The 24656-nt window shown below is 26.2% G+C and overlaps 9 protein-coding genes across 9 annotated transcripts; 5 read left to right on the top strand and 4 right to left on the bottom strand.

Moving 5' to 3' along the window:
• Positions 1 to 295: 295 nt before the first annotated feature.
• Positions 296 to 2720, top strand: PNEG_00837 (hypothetical protein; the record flags this gene model as incomplete). Its single annotated transcript, XM_007874555.1, has 8 exons — positions 296 to 468; positions 518 to 631; positions 686 to 1012; positions 1057 to 1150; positions 1193 to 1469; positions 1518 to 1997; positions 2042 to 2347; positions 2392 to 2720. 8 exons carry the CDS (start codon positions 296 to 298, stop codon positions 2718 to 2720), a joined length of 2100 nt encoding a protein of 699 aa, XP_007872746.1.
• A 412-nt stretch (positions 2721 to 3132) lies between these two features.
• Positions 3133 to 3797, bottom strand: PNEG_00836 (hypothetical protein). The gene is made up of 2 exons (XM_007874554.1): positions 3301 to 3797; positions 3133 to 3252 (listed from the first exon to the last, which is right to left on the bottom strand). The coding sequence occupies exons 1-2, from the start codon at positions 3658 to 3660 to the stop codon at positions 3154 to 3156; spliced, it is 459 nt and encodes a 152-aa protein (XP_007872745.1). The 5' UTR covers positions 3661 to 3797; the 3' UTR covers positions 3133 to 3153.
• Positions 3798 to 3926: 129 nt separating this feature from the next.
• PNEG_00835 (hypothetical protein) lies at positions 3927 to 5454 on the top strand. Its single transcript, XM_007874553.1, has 3 exons — positions 3927 to 4186; positions 4237 to 4868; positions 4912 to 5454. The coding sequence occupies exons 1-3, from the start codon at positions 3967 to 3969 to the stop codon at positions 5323 to 5325; spliced, it is 1266 nt and encodes a 421-aa protein (XP_007872744.1). The 5' UTR covers positions 3927 to 3966; the 3' UTR covers positions 5326 to 5454.
• A 958-nt stretch (positions 5455 to 6412) lies between these two features.
• Positions 6413 to 8225, bottom strand: PNEG_00834 (hypothetical protein; the record flags this gene model as incomplete). The annotated part of the gene is made up of 8 exons (XM_007874552.1): positions 8198 to 8225; positions 8066 to 8149; positions 7874 to 8019; positions 7740 to 7819; positions 7288 to 7696; positions 6924 to 7243; positions 6586 to 6878; positions 6413 to 6524 (listed from the first exon to the last, which is right to left on the bottom strand). Exons 3-8 carry the CDS (start codon positions 7953 to 7955, stop codon positions 6413 to 6415), a joined length of 1296 nt encoding a protein of 431 aa, XP_007872743.1. The 5' UTR covers positions 7956 to 8019; positions 8066 to 8149; positions 8198 to 8225.
• Positions 8226 to 9780: 1555 nt separating this feature from the next.
• Positions 9781 to 11759, bottom strand: PNEG_00833 (aspartate-tRNA(Asn) ligase; the record flags this gene model as incomplete). The annotated part of the gene is made up of 8 exons (XM_007874551.1): positions 9781 to 9826; positions 9869 to 10222; positions 10266 to 10990; positions 11033 to 11244; positions 11285 to 11377; positions 11419 to 11476; positions 11520 to 11628; positions 11680 to 11759. The coding sequence occupies 8 exons, from the start codon at positions 11757 to 11759 to the stop codon at positions 9781 to 9783; spliced, it is 1677 nt and encodes a 558-aa protein (XP_007872742.1).
• Positions 11760 to 14161: 2402 nt separating this feature from the next.
• PNEG_00832 (hypothetical protein) lies at positions 14162 to 16530 on the bottom strand (the record flags this gene model as incomplete). Its single annotated transcript, XM_007874550.1, has 4 exons — positions 14162 to 15227; positions 15271 to 15512; positions 15555 to 15726; positions 15766 to 16530. The coding sequence occupies 4 exons, from the start codon at positions 16528 to 16530 to the stop codon at positions 14190 to 14192; spliced, it is 2217 nt and encodes a 738-aa protein (XP_007872741.1). The 3' UTR covers positions 14162 to 14189.
• A 163-nt stretch (positions 16531 to 16693) lies between these two features.
• On the top strand, positions 16694 to 17321 carry PNEG_04263 (hypothetical protein; the record flags this gene model as incomplete). The annotated part of the gene is given in 8 exon segments (XM_019757786.1): positions 16694 to 16701; positions 16708 to 16729; positions 16738 to 16756; positions 17003 to 17041; positions 17085 to 17130; positions 17160 to 17232; positions 17270 to 17288; positions 17314 to 17321. Coding segments are annotated over 8 exon segments (234 nt in total).
• Positions 17322 to 17430: 109 nt separating this feature from the next.
• On the top strand, positions 17431 to 20970 carry PNEG_00831 (hypothetical protein). The gene is made up of 2 exons (XM_007874549.2): positions 17431 to 17619; positions 17667 to 20970. The coding sequence occupies exons 1-2, from the start codon at positions 17577 to 17579 to the stop codon at positions 20843 to 20845; spliced, it is 3222 nt and encodes a 1073-aa protein (XP_007872740.2). The 5' UTR covers positions 17431 to 17576; the 3' UTR covers positions 20846 to 20970.
• Positions 20971 to 21188: 218 nt separating this feature from the next.
• PNEG_04004 (hypothetical protein) lies at positions 21189 to 24656 on the top strand (the record flags this gene model as incomplete). Its single annotated transcript, XM_019757763.1, has 1 exon — positions 21189 to 24656. The coding sequence occupies one exon, from the start codon at positions 21189 to 21191 to the stop codon at positions 23994 to 23996; it is 2808 nt and encodes a 935-aa protein (XP_019613394.1). The 3' UTR covers positions 23997 to 24656.

Here is a 24656-nt window from a genome sequence, read left to right as displayed (position 1 = left end):
GAGGTATTTTTTTATTTTATAAATTTATTTTTAAGATAAAAATATAGTTTTATAAAATAAAAAACCATTATTTATAATAAAATCCGGAAAAGTTAGTGAATATATGGATATTGATTGTTTTAATTTATCATTTTTTAAACTGTTTAAAGGTTTCGAAGTTTAAAAATCTCGAATTTTATATCATATTTTAAAAATTTTAAGTCACGTTATTATAAAAAAATTATAAAAACTTAGTTGTTTTTAGATTTATATTTTTTTAGCCAAGTTATTTATAAATTTTTATAGAAGTAGAGAAATGGTATATAATTTCAATAATCTTATTGGCCAACCCAATATTAAATTACGAATAAATGATATCAAGTATCTTATTATTTTAACAATTATTGGTTCTTGTGTTCAAACATATATGATAAATCATCCTTCTGATCTTGTTTTTAATGAAAGTTATATGATGCAACTGGCTTATAAGTATTTGTTTTTAATTTCTAATATTTTTAATTGACGTATGATTTTTTAGTTATATTAAAAAAGAATTTTATATTGATAAAGATCCTCCTTATGCAAGAATGCTTTACGCTTTATTTATCTGGGTTCTTGGTCATCTACCAGTTAATTTGTATACTATCAAAAAGTTTGTTTTATAGGAGTATTTTCTTTACAATTAGTTTTAATTGAGGTGTATTAGAGCTTATTCGTTGTATCGTATTCCTCGTATACCTACGCGATTGTTTTCCTGTATTTTTGGTATTTTATTGTCACCTATTACATATCTTACATTGAGGGTTATGAGATTTACGAGAAATACTGCTATTTTAGGCTCAATATTGATTATTTTTGAAAGTTCTGTAGTTATACAAAGTAGATTTGTATTTCATGATTCATTGGCTTTATTTTTTACCGCTTTAACACATTTGTTTTGGAGATTATTTGAATCATGTCAACAAATTCCTTTTAGAAAAGCGTGGTGGGCTTATTTAATGGCAACTGGGTTTACGTTAGGCGCCCTTATAAGGTTCTTATACTTTTTTTATATTTTATTTCTAAATTATTAAACAGCACAAAATGGGTAGGTATTTTTACATTTTTTTGGATTGGTCTTTTAGCGTGTTTGCAATTATGGCATTTTATAGAAGATCTTACTATGGCCTTGGTATGATATTATACATTGTCCGATTCAAGACTTATATTTTAGACAACTTGGGTTAAACATTTTTTTTTTCGCTTTTTTTCTTTAATTATAATTCCTACCTTATTTTATATTATTACATTTTATCTTCATATAAATCTTTTGAAAAATGCAAATGATGGAGTATTTCTAAGTCCTGAATTTTTATCTACATTTGATAATAGAATTGTGAAGTCTGTTCCTGCGCCAGTTTCTTATGGTTCTACAGTAACTATTCGACATTTGAATTCTCCATATGGCTATTTACATTCGCATTTTGATTCTTATCCTTCGGGAAGCAAGCGTATTTTTATATTTTTTATCTAAAAAAAATTACTAATATTTTTTATAGAACAACAAGTAACTCTTTATTTATACGAGGATGCTAATAATAATTGGCTAATAACAGATTCTGGAGATGCAAACTACGAAGTTTTTTCTTTTTCAACAATTCAAGATGGCTCTATAATTAGGTTATATCATTTAGAAACAAACAGGAGATTGCATTCTCATGATGTTCGACCATCCTTATCTGATATAGATTGGCAAAATGAGGTTTCAGGATATGGACATAAAGGATTTCCTGGGGATCATAATGATCTTTTTAGAATAGAAATTGATAAATCAAGAAGTTATACTGATGAATCTAAGATTTCTGTCCGTGCAATTGAGACAAAGTTTCGTTTAATTCATGTATCTACTGGGTGTGCATTATTTTCTAATAATATTTATCTTCCTGAATGGGGACATGGTCAAATAGAAGTTACATGTGCAAAAAGTGGAATTTATGAAAATAGTTTGTGGTATATTGAAGACAATAGTCATGATGATTGTAAGATGTGTTTTGTCTATATTTTTTTTCATTAATATTTATAGTTTCTATTAATATTGAAAAAGTAAGCTACAAAAAAATTGCTTTTTTTCAAAAATTTTTTGAATTACATAAACATATGTGGGAAGAAAACTTTCATTTGGAAGATTTATATAATGCTGGTACTCATCCGTTTTCATGGCCTTTTTTGAGACGTGGAATACATTTTTGGATAAAGAAAAATGATCAGATTTATTTTCTCGGAAATCCATTGATATGGTTATTAACACTGGCTTTTGTAGGAGTTTATTGTATTTTCAAGCTGTTTGTTATATTATCTGAACAAAGAGGCTATCCATCTTATAATGATAGTATGAAGAAAAGAAAATATTTAAAAAGTACTAACTATAAAAAGAGGTTTATTTAAGATATGATTATCTTATTGGCACTAGCCTACTTGGTTGGATCTTTCATTATTTTCCGTATTATTTTATGGAAAAGCAATTTTTATTATCTCAGTATATACCAGCTTTGTATTTTTCTATTTTATCTCTATGTTCTTTTTGGGATTTTATCTCAGTTAGATTTCTTCAAAGACTTCAAATTAAATTGTTTACATTGTTTTTCTTTAAAATAGTCATTTCTGTTTATTTTATAATGGCACCTTTGATTTATGGATATAGTATGAGAAAAGAACATTGTTCTTTTATTAAGTTTTTTAAAACATGGGATTTACGCTGTTGATTTTATAGTTAAACGTAAACTATATTTTCGATATTTTTTGTATAAGCTTTTACTCATAACTCTTATGTAAACAGTTGAAAAAAATATAGTGATATTATTTTTAGATTTAAATCATGTAAATGTTTTTGATAATTCTTAAAATAGTCAGGATGAATATAGTTGAGATCTTAAGTATAATTAATATATTTATTTATGCTTAATGCTTTAAATATTTATATAAAACAAATACAAATATTATGATCTGCGATAAATTCTAAATACTATAATATAACGGATAATGATGCTGAAAAAATGTGTATGTTTTTGAATAATCATATTATAGAATTATTACGTGGATCAATATATATTATAAGTTATAGTTTATAAAAAACTCTTTAGCTTAAAATAAAATCCATCAATTATCAGAATCTCCTGGTTTTTTATATACTAAAACTTAATCGCTATAATAATCAAGGTTTGAAGAAATAAGTGAATAATTATCAGATGATACATTATAAGATATATTATTCTCTATATCCCAGATAAATTCGTCCTGAATATTCAATGTTAATAATGGAGATACAGAATTGGAGAGATATACGTATTCATTATCTTTTGTGTCATGTTCTTGTAATGAAAAAGATATATTTTGTTTTGATTCTATATGATTGTTTTTTTTTGTTTTAGAATTTAATGTATAGCTGCCCTCATTACAAAGGCCTAAGTCTTCATTTTTCATACTTTTTTTTTTGATGTTTCCCTCATTTTTTTTTTTTTTAGATTCATAAATAACTAAATTGGAATTTGATAGTTCTTCTGATATAGCTTCCTTTTCTTTTGCTTTTCGCTTTCTATTTCGTTCGTAAGGCATAATCTTTTTGAGTTTTTTACTGGGATCTGAATGTGCCAAGTGTTTGATAGGAGATAGTTGAATTATAACTGAATCTTTGAGAAATTTCATCTATAATAAGATTGTCCTTAATTCATGATTCTCTATTTAATCTTTATTAAAATTTGAAAAAAAAACATGTGTATTTAAGTATAATAATTTTTATCCTAAAATTATCTTTTAAATTATATTTTAAGTTTTTGATTTTTAAAGATTTACAAAAAAAGGAATCTGCGATAATGTTTTAATCTCTAATTATTATAAATATTTACAGGATATTTTTAGAAATATTTTTTATTTTTTAATAGAAGTTTCTTTTCAAGGTTTTAAAATGAGAAAAAAATTTGGAAAATTTAGAAAATAGTTTAAAAAATATTTATGTTCAGCTTTTTTTTCAGAAATTTAAGCTTTTTTAAAGGGTCAAGAGAGTTCATAATTAGAGATATCATGATGAAATGTTATTTTTCTAATAAAAGTCTACAAGATTTAGATCGAGCGCAACAGAAATTATACTCAGCAACTGTATTCAGCAATAAACGTGTTGGAAATGTTGAAATACCTTCTAGTATTGTTAAAAGCATTCAAGATATCATTGAAAGTATTTTAACCAGACATATATATGTATATATTTCTTTTAACTTTTTCTAGATTCTTATAAGTCTAATATTCGTTTATCTTTTATAAAAATGCATCCTTTTAGAGGCTTTCGGAAAATTAAAGACAATTTTTCTGAAATTGAAGCGGATTCTTATCTTTTTTACATAATGCCTCAGGTTTATGCATCATTATATAATGTAATTAATGAGTTGCGGTTAAGGCTTGGTGACAAATGGGTTCCAGAGACAGTTTTAGATTGTGGCGAAGGACCTGGTATTGGTGCTTTAGTTTTTCAAGAATTATTTTCAAATTCTATCGAAAAAGTAAAGAGTATAATGGTTCTAGAGCCAATATATACTATGAGAAAACGTACTCTCTATATTCATAAAGCTAATAAAACAAAAATTATTTCTAATTTTTCATCTATTACGAAGTTTAAATTTGATTTTATTATTGCAAATCATATGATTTTGGATACAAATGTTCCTGAACGCATTTTTAGTAATTCTATAAGAAAATTGTGGGCTAAAGTTTCTCCAGAAAATGGTATATTACTTCTTTTAGAAAGAGGAAATCCTCTTGGTTATCAGGCTATAGCTAAGGCTAGACAAATAATTTTGTCTAACTCTGATTCTAATTCAAAAAAATCAGAAGTTACAAACGTTGCTCATGTTATTTCACCGGTATTATTAAAATAGAATCTTTATGAATACTAAAGTTCATTAGTGTCCTCATGATAAACAATGTCCGCTTTATCTCGATGGTCATAGATTCAATCCTAAAAAGTGGTGTCATTTTGGTCAAAGATTAATTAGACCTATATATCTACAAAAAATAAAGCATTTTGCTTCTAATATAGAAAATTCTAAATTTTCTTATTGCATTATTCGAAAAGAAATTGTTAGACCTAGTTTGAAAGAATCGAAGACTAACCTTAGTAAAGATAAATTATTTTCTGATCCTTATAGTTGGCATCGACTTATTTTACCACCATTAAAAAAGCATGGACATGTTGTAATGGATACATGTGTGTCTGATGGTAGTATAAAACGGATGATAATATCAAAAAGGTATGGTAAAATACATTATCAAAATGCTAGAAAGGCGTATTGGGGAGATTTATGGGCTTTAAAGACATAATCTTTTGAAAGAAATGCGGACAATTAGAGATACACATTAAAAATATTCTCAAAAAAATTGCTAATATTAAAATATTATAATCAATATTTTTTTATTTAATTATAATATTATAAATTTTTGTATATCAGAATTATAGAATAGAATAAAATTTAAAAATTGGAATGTATTTAATAAATTTCATATTTTAGTGACTTATTCAAAAATATTTAATAAAAATTAAGTTTCAAATATTTTAATAGCTATTTTCTATGTTTTATGTTATTTATGAGAATTTATTCTTTAAAATAATATTTATTCAGAAATTATAAATATTATTATTATTCTATATTTTATGATAAATACTTAATCATTTGAATAATTATAAAGTAAATATAAATAAATTAATATCAAAATGTATATCTAATTTTTTATATAAAAGAAACTTAATAATTACCTTGAAAACTATAAATTTAGATAAAATTCTTAAAAAATTAATATTAAAAATCGGTTTCATTTTAAAAATGTTTTTAAACATTAAAAACTAAATTAAATTTTTTATAAAACTAGATTGCTTTTACATTCTTAAAAGAAATTTCTAAAGATACTATTAATGATATTAAGAACAGAACATTTAACAAGACAGCAAAAATCATTATCAATTATAAAAATAGAAACGCCTATATTAAAATAAATTTTAAAGTTCAAAATTACTTAAATGCTGTCCTACTAAATGATCATTTTCTCCTATCCTATTTTTATATTTTGATATCTAGAAATTATTAATGCTCTCGTTATAAAAAATAAACCAATGTTTAAATTCTATAGACAATTTCTCAACATTGAATTGCTACCCAAATAGGAATTTATTAGAGCTGCTTTGTTATATATAAAAAAGTATAAAAAAATAAGCGAAAGTTATTATAATGATACAATTAAACAGAATAAAAAGGAAACTTAATCTCATAAATTGCCAAGGTAGTGAAACTCTTTTTTAAAGTTAGTCGAATTGATTAATGTAAACATTTATATATTTGTAGAGACCGATAGACGTTTAAAGTCAATGAAACAGATAAAATGTAATAACTGTTTTTTCTTGTTTAAAAAAAAATCAGTACCATCCAGTCTGACTTGTAGAAACATGCTGACCCTCCTCTCTTTTGATTTTACACGAATTATTAATTGTATATCCAGAAGATCCATTTTTGGCTTGAGATCGAAGCCTATTATTATAATAAGTTCAAAGATCTAAATTAAAAAAAAATATACAAACAAACAACTTACATCCTGTCACTTCCAGAGACATTTGTTGTCCTGGAAAAATCAATAGGAGCAATAGATAAGGTAGCCTCATTTGTTTGAGGTTGGATTTTTCGACGAGAAGTGTTCATTGATCCAGAATTTCCTCCCAGTCGAGAGGGAAACACTGATGATTGCATGCCATTAGTAGCTGATGTTTGAGCAATAGTATTTGCATTCCTTGTTTTTTGAAAATTAGTATTTTGATCATCTAATACATGTACACCACCCTCCTCTTGTTGTGTTTGGGTAATAGTTTGAGTTTGTTTAGTTTGATTCTGTGCAATCATTAGAAATATTTAAAGATGATTTTTGTTAACTACATATTTAAAAATTGTCCAATCAAACACATAATCATAATGAAAACCTTCCCGAACAAAAAGATCACGAAACAGCTTTCTCAGATATGAATAATCTGGCTTATCATCAAATCGTAATGACCTTGTATAATTTAAATAAATAGCAAATTCATTTGGAAAGCCTCTAGTAAGAACCTCTGTAGGAGTTGTCATTTTCTTTTCCATAATACGATCATATTTTTGTTTTTTTGTTGCTGCTTTTAATCCTTGCCATGGAAGAGACCCCCTACAAAAATACATCATTACATATCCAAGAGATTCTAAATCATCTCTACGACTCTGCTCTAAAATATTATAAATTAAATATTAAATAAAAAAGAGATCCTACCAACACCAAGATGGGTATTAATACTTGCATATCTTGCAGTGCCAGTAAGATTCTTATTTTCCCTATATGGAATATGCAGATGAGTTTTTGGATCCCGAAATTTTTTTGCTAATCCGAAATCAATAACATTTACTTGATTTCCTCTTTTCCCTATGCCCATGAGAAAATTGTCAGGCTTAATGTCTCGATGAATAAATGATTTTGCATGAATATACTCGATTCTAGAGATAAGCTGATCTGCTAAAAGAAGAACTGTTTTAAGACTAAATTTTCTATTGCAAAAATTAAACAAATCTTCTAGACTAGGCCCGAGAAGATCCATAACCATTGCATTATAGTCACATTCTGTACCAAACCAACGAACAAAAGGTATGCCAACCCCTCCAGCAAGAGCTTTATATACTCGTGCCTAATAAAAATAAATAATTACACAAAATGCAGGAAACAACAACCTCATACTCCAGTTGGGGGTGCTTTACTTTAGATGATTCTAATTTTATAGCAATCTCTTCTCCGGAAATAATATTCGTTCCTGAATTAAATCTGGCTCAGTCAAAACAAAAAAAAATCATTAAAAAATAAATACCAAGATAAATATCTCCAAAAGAACCCGAACCAATTTTCCTACCAATCCTATATTTATTACCAACTCGAAGATCCATAGCCATAATTGTTTTTGTTAAAGTATTTATGATTTATTAATAATATTACTTGAAATAAACAATAATATATCTATAAAGTTACATATTTTTTGAAAAATAAAACTAAAAAAGCTTACTTGAAAATAAACTTATTTAAAAAATTAATATTTATTCTTGAGGGTAAAGTGTATTATTTAATATTTATATTATAGAAATAAAGACTAAATATAAGCCTCAGAAATGAAGTTTAAGGTGAATATGTTCTGTACCTTAAAACAAGTTGTCCTTTAAAATTAAAAAGCTAATAAACTATCACTTTATTTGTCTGTTAATGCTTCGTTCGTTTGAGAAAAAAAAATAGAAAAAAAATACTAATTATAAAAAAAAATCCAAAAAATAAAGATAAGTGGGAATATTTTGTATATAATGATAACCTATGGTAGGAACTAATCTCCTCTTTTTTTAATATTTAGATTTGTCTTAAATTCTTGATTGTAAATAAATATATATGAAATATATGCTTCTTTTTTAATTTCCTTGCTCCTTTTTTTATATAAATTCTCCCTCCTTTTGTTTCAATATCAACTGTATAAGTTTTGGTTTCAAATAGATTACAAAATCTATTCTCAATTTTTTTAACTTTTTTTTTTTCTTAAAATCTCCTTGTCACAGAAATGTTAGCAACACTTAAACGGATAAATATAATAATGTAAAAAAAAAATAAATTAAAACTAGAAACAAGAAAAGAATATGAAAGTAAGACTATAGTGACTTAAAATTTAAAATTATAGAAAAAAGTAAAAGTTTATATAATTTAAAACTATAAAAAAACTAAGATTCATGTTATTTAAAAAAATAAGCCCAAATATCAATAAAAAAGGGGAAAGGAAATGGACGCTAAAAAAAAAATCACCAGGATACATATAAGGATGATTATGTTTTACTAATAATAAAAAATGAAAACGTAATATAGTAAATGTCTATAGAAAGTGACAATAGTTTTATAAGATTATGAATAAATTCTTTATTAATATTCATATTATCCTATAAAGAATAAATTTAAATCATAAAAGATTTCACAATTTTTTAAAGTACTGTTTTGTATGTAGCTATATTCAATTTAATAAAATAAATGTACTGTTTTTAATAAAAAGTATTTATGAAAATTATCTCTTTTTTTATTCAATTTAATGAAAGCATTAATAATACCTTTTTAAATATTTAAAACTTTATTCAGAAATAAAATAGAAATAGCGATTAGAATTTTAGTTAATATAAAATTCGAAATAAAAAACTATATATACTTAACAAAAATAATGTATTTTTAAAAATATTATATAAATCAAATTCCCAAAAACATTTGATTTAATTAGAATTCTTATCTCATATAAAAAAGATTAAAATATTTTAATAATTAATGAATTGATGAAAATCTATATTAATGCAAATTTATATAATCGTATTAAATTATATAAATATTAATATTTATAATTATAATTTCATATTTAAGCTATAATTATAACAATAAATTAATAATTGTTATTTAATATTTAAATTTTTCTTACATATTGATACTTCTATTTAAGAAAATATGAAAATATCATAATTTTACAACCCAAAACATTATAAAATTAAAAAATTCCAATAAAAACATTTCTTAAGTATTTAATAAAAATAGAAATTCTTAATTATTATAAATAATTACTAAAAAATAATATCCAAATTTCTCATTTTCAAATTTTTTTTAGAAAATATATAAAACCAAATAAAACTTTTAAAAGTAAAATCTACATATAACAACTTTGAAAGTATATAACAAGATATAAAACTAATTATTTAATATTTATTTATGTTATGGAACAAGTCTCTTCGGATCACGTGGAAATAAGCTTGAACGTCTAAAATAAGTTAAATCTATTAATTTAACTATAATATAATACCTAATATTCCCAAGTTCTAAATATAAAAATAAAACACGTTCTAAACCAATTCCTCCTCCACCATGTGGAGCTGTACCAAATTTGAAACTATTAATATAATTTTCTAATCCTATTGTATTAATATTTAAATCTTTGATTCTCTTCTGAAGATATTCAGCATCATGTATACGTTGAGATCCAGATAAAATCTCTTCTCCACGCATAAAAAAATCATATGAATTTGAAAGACTAGGATTTTCTGGATCAGGCATTGTATAAAATGGCCGAGCAGTTAATGGAAATTTGTCAATAGAGTAAAAATCCACATGAAATTGTTCTTTTATTAATAATCCAAGTTTTCGTTCTTCGTCAGTTCTAAAAAAATTAATATAGAATAGTAATATATGACAGTTTTTACGAAAGATCTATATGATATTCTTCTCCATTTTTATTTTTTCTAATACCTGCCTCTTTAAGTAAATTTACGATTTCTTTAAATGTAAATCGAACAGGTTTATTGTCCTTTAAAAACATAAAATCTGAACTGGGAAATTGTTTTTTAATAATATGTATTTCATCAGAATATCGCTTAGGAAGTTCTTTAAATATATATATAAAAAGATTCTCAATCATTTCTAAAACTTCATGATAATGCTCATAGAATGTCATTTCTAAATCAAGTCCGACAAATTCTGTCATATGACGATGTGTATTAGAATCTTCTGCACGAAATACAGGAGCAATTTCAAAAACTCTATCAAAATCAGATGCGATTAACATTTGTTTATATAGCTGTGGTGACTGAGCAAGATATGCATCCCCTTTAAAATAATCTAACTTAAATACATTTGAACCTCCTTCTGATGCAGCTGCAATGATTTTGGGGGTATGTATTTCTATAAAATTATTTTCAAGAAGATATTCACGAAATAATTGACAAATACCAGATGATATACGAAAAATAGCCTGGTTTGTAAATGTACGAAGATCAATTACTCTATTATTAAGACGAGTATCAAGATTAACACGTACGTATTTTAAATCATCTTTATAATCATCTTTTTCTTTTATCTCATTTTCAGAACGACTTGCATCTTCAATTTGGAATGGAAGTTTATTAAGAGATTCGCTTTCTATAAAAATCTATTATATTAATTATTTTTATACATTCTTTTTCTTACAAACCTTACGGACATGAATTTCTATATCTTGCTGAGTAGAACTTTTAATAATACACGGGCTTTTCTTTATTTCTCCTTCTACTACAACAATGCTTTCAGAAGCGATAAGACTACACCATTTAACCATTTGTTTACTTATTGAATTTTTATTTGCAGAAACAAGAGCTTGTACTGTATTTAAATGTTGACGTAACAATAAAAAACATATTTTATTCCCTTTTAATTATCAAACAATTTGAAAAAAAAATTAACAAACCTTGTAAACGAGATACTTGAACCCTTGCTCTAAGTGTAATATTTTTACCTTCCATTATTTTAGATAAACTAGATATGGAATGGAACTCTGTCCCTAAAATTATTAAAACTTGCAAATAGCCTATATGAAAGTACCCAATTTTTCAAGAGATTGATTGATTTTTTTTTTTCCATAATTTTCTTTTGAAAAATCCTAAAAAATTAACTATTAAATAATTTTAATATAATTAAATTACATCGCATGAAACTTTGTTTTCTATATTAGAACTCAATAATCTTTCTTTTTTTTTTTCTTTTTGCTGTAACTTTTTTTGTGCTTTTTTAGATACCAATTTTTTACTTTCCCTAGAATACTATATTAATATAAACAATTGATAGAATAAATAAAATAGAAACTCTAAGGAATCTCCTCTATAATCTAATACAGGCCTTGAAATATACGTGTTATCTTTTTCATTCATAAATAAGTCTGTCATTTTTAATTTAATTTTTGAAAATTTTGGATTAATTGGGTTAATTACTAGATTTTAAGATGTTAAAGAAATTTTGATAAAATTTGAATAAATTAATATTTATCCTAGAAGAAAAATATTGTTAAAATATATTTATATTGTAAAATTATGTTTTTTATAATTTTGTATAAAAACTAGATAAACTTGGAAAAAAACATAAACTTGTTAAAAAGTAAAAATAATAATAATAAAATTCATAATTATTTATATTGTTATCTACTATTATTTGTTATTTTAATGTTCTTATTTAATTTTATAAAATATTAAATTTTTAATAAGATCGTTTATAATAATTATATATATTATTTAATATATGAAAAATTTTAACTATTTGTTTTATAAGAAATCTCATAAATAATAATTAGATTATATAATATTCTTTTAACTTTCTAAATTCTTTTTTAAAAATTATTAATTAAATATTAAAATTTAAAAAATTAAATATTTTAAATAAAACAGAAGAATTCATAATTTTTCTTAATTTAAAATTATAACCATAATAAAAAAATATTAAAAATATAATCTTAATAATAAAATTCATAAATCACTTAATAATACAACTAAAAAATAAAAATATCTAAGGATTTTTAATAATATATTAAATATTAATAAAGATATCTATCATTCTAACAAAATTGTATTGAAGAAAAAAAATTGTAAAATATTCTATAAAATATATTATATTGAAAATTATATAATAAAAGAATTTAAAAATCATAATTCTTAATGTTTAAGATAATTTGCAAATTTATTCATTTTAGGTTTTTGTTTTACTAATTATAAATATTTTTATTTATTTTAACTAAAAGTTAAAAATAATACAGTTATCATAAAGTTTTAATAGTATTTTCTAATAAAAATAATTTATATAAGACAAAATACTAGAAATTAGTAAAATGATTTAGTTATAATTTTAAATTTTTTAATGATAAACAGATTAAAGATAATATTTATAAAATATATTCTTCAATTAGTAAATAACAGTGAGATTGCAATTTATAAAATATTGATGGATTTACTCTTTTTATAAATTTTATCTTTATTGAATATATTCTTAGAAGTATTTCTCTATGTATTCGAATTTGAAAAAAATATTAAGGTCATTTATTACCTGATATTAAATTTACTGATTTAAACAGCTCTCTAAAGACATTAACATCTAATAAAATTTATTGATGAAAATTTATATTTAAGTAACTGATGATTTAGTGAACCTAAAAATTGAAATTGTTTTAAAAGGTAAAATATTTCAAAAATTTTATGATAAGGGTATAACATACGATAATGCAATATAGAATCTCTATAAAATATATGTTATTTTTTAAATAAATTTATCAAAAAAGTTATTATATCTAATGATGATATTTTTTAATTAAAAATTCTTCCTGGAAAAGTATAAATTTTTAATTTATAAATTGAATTCTATTTAAATATATATATCTTTATAAAAAACAAAAATTATTCAAATAATAATGTTTAATATATTTTAAAAATAAAATTATTTGTTAGATTTCAAGAATTAAATTATAATTTATTAAAAAATTAAGGTTTTTAAAAGATTATATTTAAATTACTGTTTATTTTTTTATAACATTTGAACATTGAGCTATTTTAAATGAATTTATTTAATGAAAAACCCTTCTAATATTTTTAATATTTTGATTTTATAATTTTGAATTTTAAATTAAATTTTAGATCTTTAATATTAATTTCACTTAAATTATGTTCCATAATTAAATATTCCTTTTTTATTAAATAGTTTTTATAATTTTTGAAAATACTATTTCCAAACGGTCAAAATTAAATTTTATTAAAGCTCATATAAATTTCATTTTTTTCTAAAGTTTATAGATTTATAAAAATTTTGAATATTTAATTTAAAATAATATTATAATAAAAAGTAATGAAAACCTAAAAATCTATAAAAGATTTATAAATATATAATGTTTGTCTGTTTTATTTTAAATTCTGTTTGGATTTCATACTTTTTTGAATAAAATTGTAAAATATTTCAATGTATATGCAAATAAATTATTTTAATACTTATTAGAATTTGCAATATAAATTGACATTGTATATATTTTTTAAACATTATTTCATACTAATTTATAAGTTTTCATAATATTTATAAATCAAAAATATAATGTTCTAGCATTCAAACATTTTCTACTATTAAAACAATATTTTTGTCTTTTATAACTATGAAATCTAAATAAGTTCTGCTTTAAATACTATAGTTTTATATATAAAAAAATCAATATTGCATTTATATTAAATGTTAATAATTATCTGGACATTAAATTAAATTGTTATAAACTTATGTCAATTATTAGACAGTTTTAGACAAAACCATATATATATGTATATAATATAATATAGATTTTTATAATATCATTATGTTCCATACAAATGTTTATAATATGGAGGAGGCACTCCCTTATCAATAAGCATATCAACGAGAGGTCTTTCTACAATTAATATTTCATTTTCGTTTAAACAACCCATTAATAATAATGGTCGATATTTATATGTAATCCAAAAGTGTTTCCTTTTTCCCCTATTTTTAATATCCATAGACTCTTTAGAAGTTTCTAAAGTAACATCATTAGAATTTATAGAATGTTCTTTTTCATCTTGAAATCCCAAATTTTCTATAATATGATTTTCATTTAATGATTCATAGATAAAATTAACTAAATTTCGATTATCTTTTAACCTACGCTTATTTACCTTTCTTTTGGGCATTTCAAAACTTAAATCAAGAAATCCTACCCAACTTGAACCCCATAACCACATCCTAGACTCAATATAATAATCAAAAGAGATACCAATACAGTTATCCTTTAACCTTAAAAATTCAATAGGTAGATTTGCAGAATTTTTTTTTGACCAATCACCCAATTTTCCACTTTTAATATCAAAGTCAAAAATAAAATTATCAACTGTTATAACTATAAGAGATGAAGTAAATGAAGAAAAGGAAATAGCAGCTGCTGGCGAAGAAAGCCGTGGAAGTTGTGAAACCATGATGAATTTTTCAAGATTATATATATATATATCCTGGGAAAAACTATAGATAGCTAGATATTTAGAATCATTAGAGAGCGCTATAAACTTAATGATATTCGAATATTCAATAGTACTTATTCTTTTATCATTTTCTGGTTTCGTAATAGTAGCTATAAATTCCAATGAGCATAAATTAAAAAAATAAACTTTATTTAAATCTGCAATGACAAGATTTGATCTTTGATCAAACAATAAAACAGTTGCACCAATAGATTCCAAAGAATGAATTTTAAGTTTTTTAACTTTTATATGTGAGAAATTAGAACCATATCTTAATTTAAATAATTTCGTTTTAGATAATGTTGCTATAGCAATATAATTTCCATCCTTAGATATAGCAGCAACATTAATATTTTCTTCTGTCTAACTATTATAAGTAAAAAAGCTATGTAAAATAAAAAATTACATTTATTCTCATTTTAAGCAGCAAATATTTGTTTTTAGGATTGAAAGTGAGAGCAGTCTTGTCGCTTGAATTTAAAAATATTTCATTAATTTTCCATAATTTCACTTGATGATCAGACCAATTTATCATTATTCGAGAATCAGAAAAACTTATGACTGGTCTTTGAGGAACAGGCTGTATAATTCTATGAACTTGCTTCATAAATTTCATAACAGGTACAATTGCCAATGTCATATCAACACCTTATAATATTAGTATGGTCATTAAAAATACAAATAAAATGCCTCCTGTTACAAGAATATCGATATCCTTAGATTCATAGAAAGCCATAGCACGAACATCGTGTCTATGGAATCTCCTACCAGCAACATCTGCCCATTGTTGATTTTCCTTGTTTATAATACGATACATAATTGTTTTACAATCTACTCCAGCAGAGAATAAAATGTTCCCTGCCTTCAAAATTAATGCAAATATATAATAAAAAAAAGATACTTTATTAGAAGCCAAACATAAAATATCTGCAGTATGACTTTTAAATGACTGAAGTAATGAATAATACTTTTGATCCCAAAATTTGACAGACCCTGTAGAATCGCCACTAACAATGATCCCACTTTCCAAAATTTTTATTGCCCATACTAGGGTATCTTCATTTCCTACTTTATCAACACTCATTTGGGCAATAATATTGCAATGGGTATCACAAGAATTCCAAACTCGAATAGAGCTATCAGAACAACCTGCTATAATATGATGTAGATTATTCCAAGAAAGTGAAAAAATTTTGCAGCTTTGATTAGTTAAAATATATGAATACTCCATAATTCCTTTTGCAGAAGATATATTAACGATTACTAAGTTGCCATTATCACAACCGACTACAAGTTTATCTTTAGACGGAGAGGCAGACATACTCCATATAGGCCCAGAATTTATATTTAAATGTTTTAAAGGAACTAATTTCTTTAAATCCCATTCTGTAATAACAGTTGAATATCCAATACTAAAAAGTCTTGAAAATTCTCGAGTAGTAACCCATGAAATTCCTTCAATAGACCTATTTATTCCACCGCGAAGTGTTATCTCATGAGTCCAATGTTTCTGAGGATTCCATATTTCAAGATCACCATTTGCACGTCCAACTGCACAACGAAGAGATTTAGGTGTTGAATTTAAAGTAGATGAATCATGAGAAAAACAAATGGATGTTATTGAAGAAGAATTATAATCAACAAAACGGCATCGATGAATATTCATTAAATAAATATTTTTATTTATAATATTTTTTAAAATTTTTAATTTTAAAATTAAAAACAAGTGTAAAAATTAAATATTAAAATATTAATAAAAAACTTGATATGAATTAATAATGTAAAAATATTTAAAATCATAAGAAATAAATGTTTTTACCTTTATTAATATGAAATAGTTTAGCATTTTTGATATTTTAGAATTTGTTTTTAGCCATTTTATAAAAGTTACAGTAACAGTTTAAATTTATTATAGGATTAATAAAGAATAAAGAATATTTTTATTTTGAGAAATATTATTACCAAGAATGACATTAATAAAAGATTATCAACAAAGACGATTAAATTCAAGAATGATTAAAATTATCTTTTTGTTTTTTTTTTCTAAAAAATAAAACATTTGATTACTCAAATTGCTTAATTTCTAGAAAAGATTGCCTTTAAAACACAGCTTTCTTTTTAAATAATTTTTTATATAGGAAAAAATGATCAGGAAAATATATCGGATGAAACTAAAAGTGTGTGTCAAAGATTATTAGCGAAGCATTTTTTGATTAAAAGTGAGGATCAAAAAAGGGTTTGATTATAAACAAATACTGAAAACAATGTAGTAATTAAAAAAGATTTAAAAATTAGTTATTCAAATGAAGAAATGTCAAAAATAAGAAAAACGTTGAATTTAAGAATGATAATTATAGTATTAAAAAAGGTATAAAAATATGAATGAATTGTAAAAAAATTCAAAGTTAATAAATAAAACAAAATGTATATATATATTATTTTATAAAAGATTATTGAATAAAATGAGAAAGAATATAGAAAAAAATAAGAAAAATAAAAATTTAAAATTTATAATCAAGAGTTGTAATGATTTTTATTTTTAACAGTTTCTCTTATATTTTTTTAGGGTTTATCAAAATCGTGAAATTTTGTATCTTTTTGATAACCATTTAAAATAAAAGCATTAAATTTCACAAATTTCAATTAAAAGCATATTGCGAATATTTATATTATATATTTAGGGAAAAGAAGCTATAGAATATACTTTTTTCTATGATTAATAAAATTATACTGATAGCAATATTAAATTTAATTGGTAATTATATTTTAGATTATTTTCATTTTTAATTAAATTATTTTTAGCTCTTACATATGGAAATCAAAACGTAGACTTAAGTATTAGAAGCTCTCAGAAAAATGCAGTAAATCCGTTGTTTAAAGATTTTATTGTTAAAGAAGATATTTATGCTTTTATTTTAAAAGAAGATTATAATGATGAAAACAAATGCAAAGCGAAACTTGAGGAATATTGTGAAGAATTAAAAGATATAGATCCAGAATTAAATAAAGTGGATACTAATATTAAGGAAATTTGTAATAATAATAATAAAGGACAAAAATGCAAAGACCTAAAACCAAATATTGAAAAAAATCTAAACCAAGTTTCTAATGACCTTTCTACAAAAATACCAGGATCTATAGATTATATGGATGTCGATAAAGCCTTTCTAAAATGTTTGTTTTTACATGATTTAACTAGAAATATTTTAGCATATTGTAATCTTTTAGAATATTATTATCAAAAAAGGGAGCATTTAAGACTGATGTATGGAGTTATTCTTCGTGCAGTCGGTGATAGTATTGCTAATTATGATGATTTTAAAGAAAAAATGAAAGAAATATGTCCAATATTGGTTCAACAAGGCATTAATTTCATCTCTGAATGTTTTGAAATTGAAGAATCTTTTAGAGAATTAAATAAATATATTAATTATTCATGCAATTCTTTAAATGTTAACCTTAATGATAACAAATTGCAAGAACAATGTTACGAAAAACTCAAAAGCTGTTATTTTCTCAAAAATAAATGTGAAAAAAAGTGTGATGAATTGAAGGTGTTATGCGAGAAAAAGAATATTACATATAAGCTTCCAGGAAAAGATTATAATCCAATTAAGCCAGAAACAACGTTGTTAAAGATTGAACTGGAAGATTTTTATAAAAAAATAAAAGATAAAAAAATATATATTGAAAATTTGGAAACAACATCGGACGACATCATACTCTATTTGTCTAACGCATACACAGGTTTTTCAGAAAATATATGCAAGAATAAATTGAACAAAAACTGTGATTTTTTTAAATTTCTGAGTCCTGAATTTAAAGAATTATGTCAAGATAACATAAAGAAAAGATGCAAAGATGCATCAAAAATAATAGATAGATGTAGAAAGCTTAAAATGACACTTTATCTAGCTGGATTTTCTTCACATTTTGAAGATAATGTAATAGGGAAAGAAATCTCTCGGGATAGGCTTTCAACATCATTTAATAGCAGAGAATTTTCAAATTTTAATACAAACTGTTTTTTTATTCGAAAGTCATGCGTAAACAATTTCTTTGAAGGATGTAGAGCTGCATATTATGCAAATAATAAAAAGCTACAAGAACGATCATTTATTAAGTTAATTGAAAGTAAATTGATCGAAGAACAATACAATTTAAAATCAAAAGATGAAAAGCTTAAAATATGTCAAAAAACAATAATAGAGAAGTGTGTAGCACTTGCAAATAGTGATATTAGGAACTTTTTAATATGCCTTCGACCAAAAGAAATATGTCTTAGACTTGAAGAAATTATTTTTACTCTATCGAAAGACTTAGAACAAGCTTTGGATCAAGCACGGGATTTTCCTAAAGAAGAGGACTGTGTTGAATTGAAAAAGGAATGTGAAGGTATTTTAAAGGATTTAGGTTCAAATAATGTAAAGTGTGTTACATTAAAAAAGCGTTGTAAATATTTGGAAGTTACAAAAGAACTAAAATATGATTTTTTAAAAGATAAAAGTGATTCGTTAGCGAATATTCAAAATTGTATGAAAGCTTTGAAGGAAAAATGTGATAGATTGTTTAAAAGAGGAACTAATGCATTTGGTGTTTCATGTGCTTTACCAGAAGAAACATGTAAATTTATGGTTTCAGAAGTTGAAAACCATTGTAATGCTTTTAAAAACAACATAGAAAAACATGATATTGTAAATAAAAGTAAAAATGGGAATGAAACATTGGTTGAAGAAATCTGCATATTATGGGATCCATATTGTGATGAACTTATGGAAAATTGCCCAGATAAGTTGAAAAAAGGAGACAATGGGAATGAAAAAGGAGTCTGTTTACAACTGAAAGAGAATTGCAGACCATTCTTTGAAAAGTTGAAATTGGAGGATGAGTTGACGCATGAATTAAAAGGTAGTTTAAGCAATGAAACTGAATGTAAAAAAGCATTGGGAAAGCATTGTAGTGAGCAGAAAAATTCAGGGAATCAGAAATTCAATAGTTTTTGTAATACTGATAAAGATAAGGATGTTGAGGAAAAAGTTTGCAAAAAGTTGGTTGAAAAAGTAAAAGAAAAATGTCCAACCTTAGAAAGTGAACTGAGTAAAGAGAAAGATGAATTAAAGAAGAAGAAAGATGAATACGAAAAAGTGAAACAGGAATCAGAAAAATTTTCGGAGGAAGTTAAGTTACTATTATCAAGACTTGGGAAAGATGGACAAGATGCAGGATCAAAGGTGCAGAATACCAGTGCAGCTGAACCAGCGGCACCACCAGGAGGAGCACCAGCACCAGCAGTGCCAGGAGGATCAACACCAAGTGGAGGGGCAAACACGAATAATGTTATACTTGTTCGAAGAACATTTGTAAGTGGAGAAGTATCAGAAGCAGAAAAGAAGGCATTTGTTGCAACGGCGAGAGCATTGGAATTATATTTAGAATTGAAAGAGAAATGTAAAGGTTTACAAGGAGACTGCGGGTTTAGAAAGGATTGCCCGAAGTGTGATGCGGTTTGTACAGAAATAGACAAGTTGTGTGAAGGAATAGAAGGATTAAAAGTTACACCATATTATACGGTGACATCAACGGCGACACAGACAACGACGACGACAGCAACGACAACGACGATAACGACAACGACGACGACGACGACAACGACAACGACGGCAACGACGACAGAGTCGGTAGATGGAGGGAAGGTAACCGATGAATGTACATTAGTTCAGACGACAGATACATGGGTGACGAGTACATCGTTGCATACGAGTACGATGACAAGTACATCTACACTGACATCTACGGTGACATTGACGTCGATGCGAAAATGCAAACCTACGAGATGTACAAGTGATTCAAATAAAGAAACAGAAACACAAAAAGAGGAAGAGAAAGAGGAAGAAGTGAAACCGAATGAAGGAATGAAAATGAGAGTTCCAGAGATAGTAAAAATAATATTATTGGGAGTGATGGTTATAGGAATGTTATAAAATGAATAAAAAAAGCCATAATAATGAAAATTTGCATATACCCATTGTTTATATATAATATAGAAGATGTAGAAGAATAATGTATAAATTTTTAATAAAGCATGAAGAATTGCGAATTGAAATTTTGATTATTTTACCCCGCAATTTTACCCCGCGATTTTGCTTTATAGGGTAAAGTCCAAGCTTATCATAAAAAATTAAGGAAATCTATGCTTATCATAAAAAAATTAAAATGTATGGTTATTTTGAAAGAATTATTTCAAGATTTACATTTGATTCACCCAGTCATATGCTACTCAGGGACAAGCGATGGGTAGAGGAAGTCGCCCAGAAAGAGGCGGCGATGGCACAGCCGGTTAAGAGGCAAGCAGCAGGACAAGCAGCAGGAAATGATGAGATTAAGGAGGAACAGGTTTTGGGTTTAATTGTGAAAAGTGGTTATAATAATGATAATAAATGCAAGGCAAACCTCAAACACTATTGTGAGGAATTGAAGAAAATAGATGGAAAATTGGAGAGTGTGGATGTCAAAGTTAAGGGACTTTGTGAAAATGGAAAAGAAGAAGAAAAATGCAAAAGCCTGAAAGATAAAGTTAAAACTGAATTGGATGCTTTTAAAACAGAAGTTGAAAATGCATTGAATAACCTAACAGATGAAAAATGTAGAAAATATGAAGAAAAATGTCTATTATTAGAAGAAGCAGATCCAAATAATCTTGAAGAGAAGTGCGTTAAGTTGAGAGATAGATGTTATCGACAGAGACGTCAAGGAGTGGCAAAAGAAATTCTTTTAAGAGCTCTTGAAGGGAAGGTTAATGATACAAATGAATGTAAAAAAAAAATGAAAGAAATTTGTCAAGGATTAAGTGAATATAGTGATGAATTAGTGTTTTCATGTTTTAATCCAGATGAAACGTGTGAATACTTTAGAAAGAATCATGGAGATAATTGTAAGCCTTTACAGAAGGAACTTGAAGATAAAGAATTAGTGGAAAAATGTCAAGAATATCTTGAAAAGTGTTATTTTTATGGATCAAGTTGTAAGGATACAAAATGTGATAAAGTCAAGAATAAATGTAAGGGAAAAGGGATTGAATATGAAGGACCAAAATTAGATTTTAGTCCGGTTAAAGAAAAACCAAGATTTCCGGAAAAGATTGAAGTGGAAAATCTTTATAAAAAAGAAGAAGCTAAGGGAATTATTGTTGGAAAACCAAAATATAAGACGTTGCGAGATTTAGCATTATTGTTGATCAAAGGAAGGAATGGAAATAGTCCAGAAGAAAAATGCAAAGAAGCGTTAAAAGATTGTGAATCTTTTAAACACCTAGATTATGGATTAGAAGAATTATGTGGAGATAAAGATAAAGAGGATAGATGCAAAGAATTAGTAGAAGTAGAAGATAGATGTACGAATTTTAAATTAGAACTTTACCTGAAAGGATTGTCTACGGAATTTGAAAAAGATAAAGAATCAGATTATTTTTCATGGGGACAGGTATCAAAATTGGTTAGTAGGGAAGATTGTATAAAGTTTGAATCGGAATGTTTCCATTTAGAAGGTGTATGTACGAATAAAATTGGAAAAGCATGTGAAAATGTAAGAGTAGCATGCTATAAAAAGGGACAAGATAGGGTGTTGAATAGATACTTTCAAGAAGGATTGAAAGGGCTTATTGGTGATTTAGAATTGGTTACTGAGAATCTTGAAAAATGTCAAAAATCGGTAGTAGGTAATTATACAAAACTTAAGGAGGATAGAAGATACTTTACAAAGTGTCATCTACCAACTAAACTATGTTATGAACTTTTAGATGATGTAATTCTTCAATCGGAAGAATTAGAAGTAGTTTTAAATTTGAGAAGAGATTTTCCAAGAAAGGAAGATTGTGTAGAATTGAAGAAGAAGTGCAAAGATCTTGAAAGTGATTCATATTTGAATCATGAGAAATGTGATACACTGAATAGACGATGTGAATATTTAAAAGTTACAGAAGAATTGAGAAAAAAATTATTAAAAAGAGGAGATGATGCATTAAGAACTCAAGGAAATTGTACGGCAGTATTAAAGAAAGAATGTGAGGAATTATCTAGAAGAGGAAAAGAAGATTTTAGTGTTTCATGTGCTTTACGAGAAGAAACATGTAGTTTTATGGTAGAACAAACAGAAAATGAGTGTCTTTTTTTAAAAAATAACATGGACATTGGAAAAATTATAGAAAAAATTGAAAATGGAAAAAGAAATGAAACATTGGTTGAAGAACTCTGCACGTTGTTTGATCCATATTGTCATCAATATATAGAAAATTGTCCAGATAGGTTGAAAAAAGCAAAAAATTCCGGTAAAAAAGGAGTCTGTTTAGAACTAGAAGAGAAATGCAAGCCATTCTTTGAAAAGTTAAAATTGGAGAATGAGTTGACGCATAAATTGAAAGGTAGTTTAAGCGATGAAACTAAATGTAAAGAAACATTAGGAAAACATTGTACTGAATGGAAAAAAGAAGGGAATCAAACATTGAATAGTCTATGTGAAGATGCTAAGAAAGAAGAACTTTGCAAAAAGTTGGTTAAAAAAGTAAAAGAAAAATGTCCAACCCTAAAAAATAAACTGGATAATGAGAAAGATGAATTAGAGAAGAAGAAAGATGAATACGAAAAGGCGAAACAGGAATCAGAAAAATTTGCGAAGGAAGCTAAGTTAGTATTATCAAGACCTGAACAAGATGGACAAGGTGGAGGATCAAAGGCTCAAGATGGCAGTGTTCCTAAACCAGTGGGACCACCGGTACAGCCACCAGCACCAGCACAACCAACACCAGGAGGCGTACCAGCACCAACACTAGCACCGCCAGCACAACCAACATCAGGAGGGGCACCACTACCAGTACCACCAGCAGCACCAGCAGCACCAGGAGCACCATCAACACCAGGAACACCAGCAGCACCAGGAACACCAGCAGCATCAGGAACACCAGCAGCACCAGGAGCACCAGCAGCACCAGAGGAACACCAGGAGCACCAGCAGGGCCAGCAGCACCATCAGGAGGAACACCACAGGGTCACGAGCAGCACCACCAAGTGGGACCACCAGCACGACCAACATTATAGTAGGTTGGAGAACAATTGGAACGAGAAAAGGAGTCAGTTATAGTAATGCGGAGAACATTTGAAGTGGAGAAGTATTGAAACAGAAATGTAGACATTTGATAGAACGGTGAGAGTTTGGAAAGGATTTCGAATTGAGAAGAGGAATGTACAGAAGTTTGAAAGGTGTGTGCAGGAATAGAAAGGATTGCCCGAAGTGAGATGCGGATTATACAGTAATAGCCAAGTTGACTGAGAGAACAACGACGACAACAGTTACACACGACGACGACGGCAACAACGACGACGACGACGACGACGACGACGACGACGACGACGACGACGACGACGACAGCAACGACGACAGACGACGGGAGAATGCAACGAAGGTAACGACGACAGATACAGTAGATGGACGGAAGATACATGGAAGACGAGTACATTGGTTCATACGACTACGATGACATACGGTGACAGTGACATCGATGCAGACAAGTACGTTGACAAGTACATCTACAGTGAGATGTACGAGTGATTCAAGTAAAGAAACAGAAACACAAACAACGGGAAGAGAAAGAGGAAGAAGTGAAACCGAATGAGGAATGAAAATAAGAGTTCCGGAAATGATAAAAATCATGTTGTTGGGAGTGATTGTTATGAGAATGTTGAGTTCCGGAAATGATAAAAATCATGTTGTTGGGGAGTGATTGTTATGAGAATGTTGTAA

The sequence above is a fragment of the Pneumocystis murina genome (genome assembly GCF_000349005.2).
Source record: "Pneumocystis murina B123 chromosome Unknown supercont1.3, whole genome shotgun sequence".
Classification (NCBI taxonomy): Eukaryota; Fungi; Ascomycota; class Pneumocystomycetes; order Pneumocystales; family Pneumocystaceae; genus Pneumocystis; species Pneumocystis murina.
This window is presented reverse-complemented; position numbering and strand designations above follow the sequence as displayed.

Coding starts and splice junctions, on each gene's coding strand:
- PNEG_00835 (XM_007874553.1), top strand. CDS start 3,967: ATGTTCAGCTTTTTTTTCAGAAATTTAAGCTTTTTTAAAGGGTCAAGA. Junction 4,187..4,236: donor CATTCAAGATATCATTGAAA/GTATTTTAACCA, acceptor AACTTTTTCTAG/ATTCTTATAAGTCTAATATT. Junction 4,869..4,911: donor TTGCTCATGTTATTTCACCG/GTATTATTAAAA, acceptor AAAGTTCATTAG/TGTCCTCATGATAAACAATG.
- PNEG_00831 (XM_007874549.2), top strand. CDS start 17,577: ATGATTAATAAAATTATACTGATAGCAATATTAAATTTAATTG. Junction 17,620..17,666: donor AGCAATATTAAATTTAATTG/GTAATTATATTT, acceptor AATTATTTTTAG/CTCTTACATATGGAAATCAA.
- PNEG_00836 (XM_007874554.1), bottom strand. CDS start 3,660: ATGAAATTTCTCAAAGATTCAGTTATAATTCAACTATCTCCTATCAAA. Junction 3,253..3,300: donor ACACAAAAGATAATGAATAC/GTATATCTCTCC, acceptor TTGAATATTCAG/GACGAATTTATCTGGGATAT.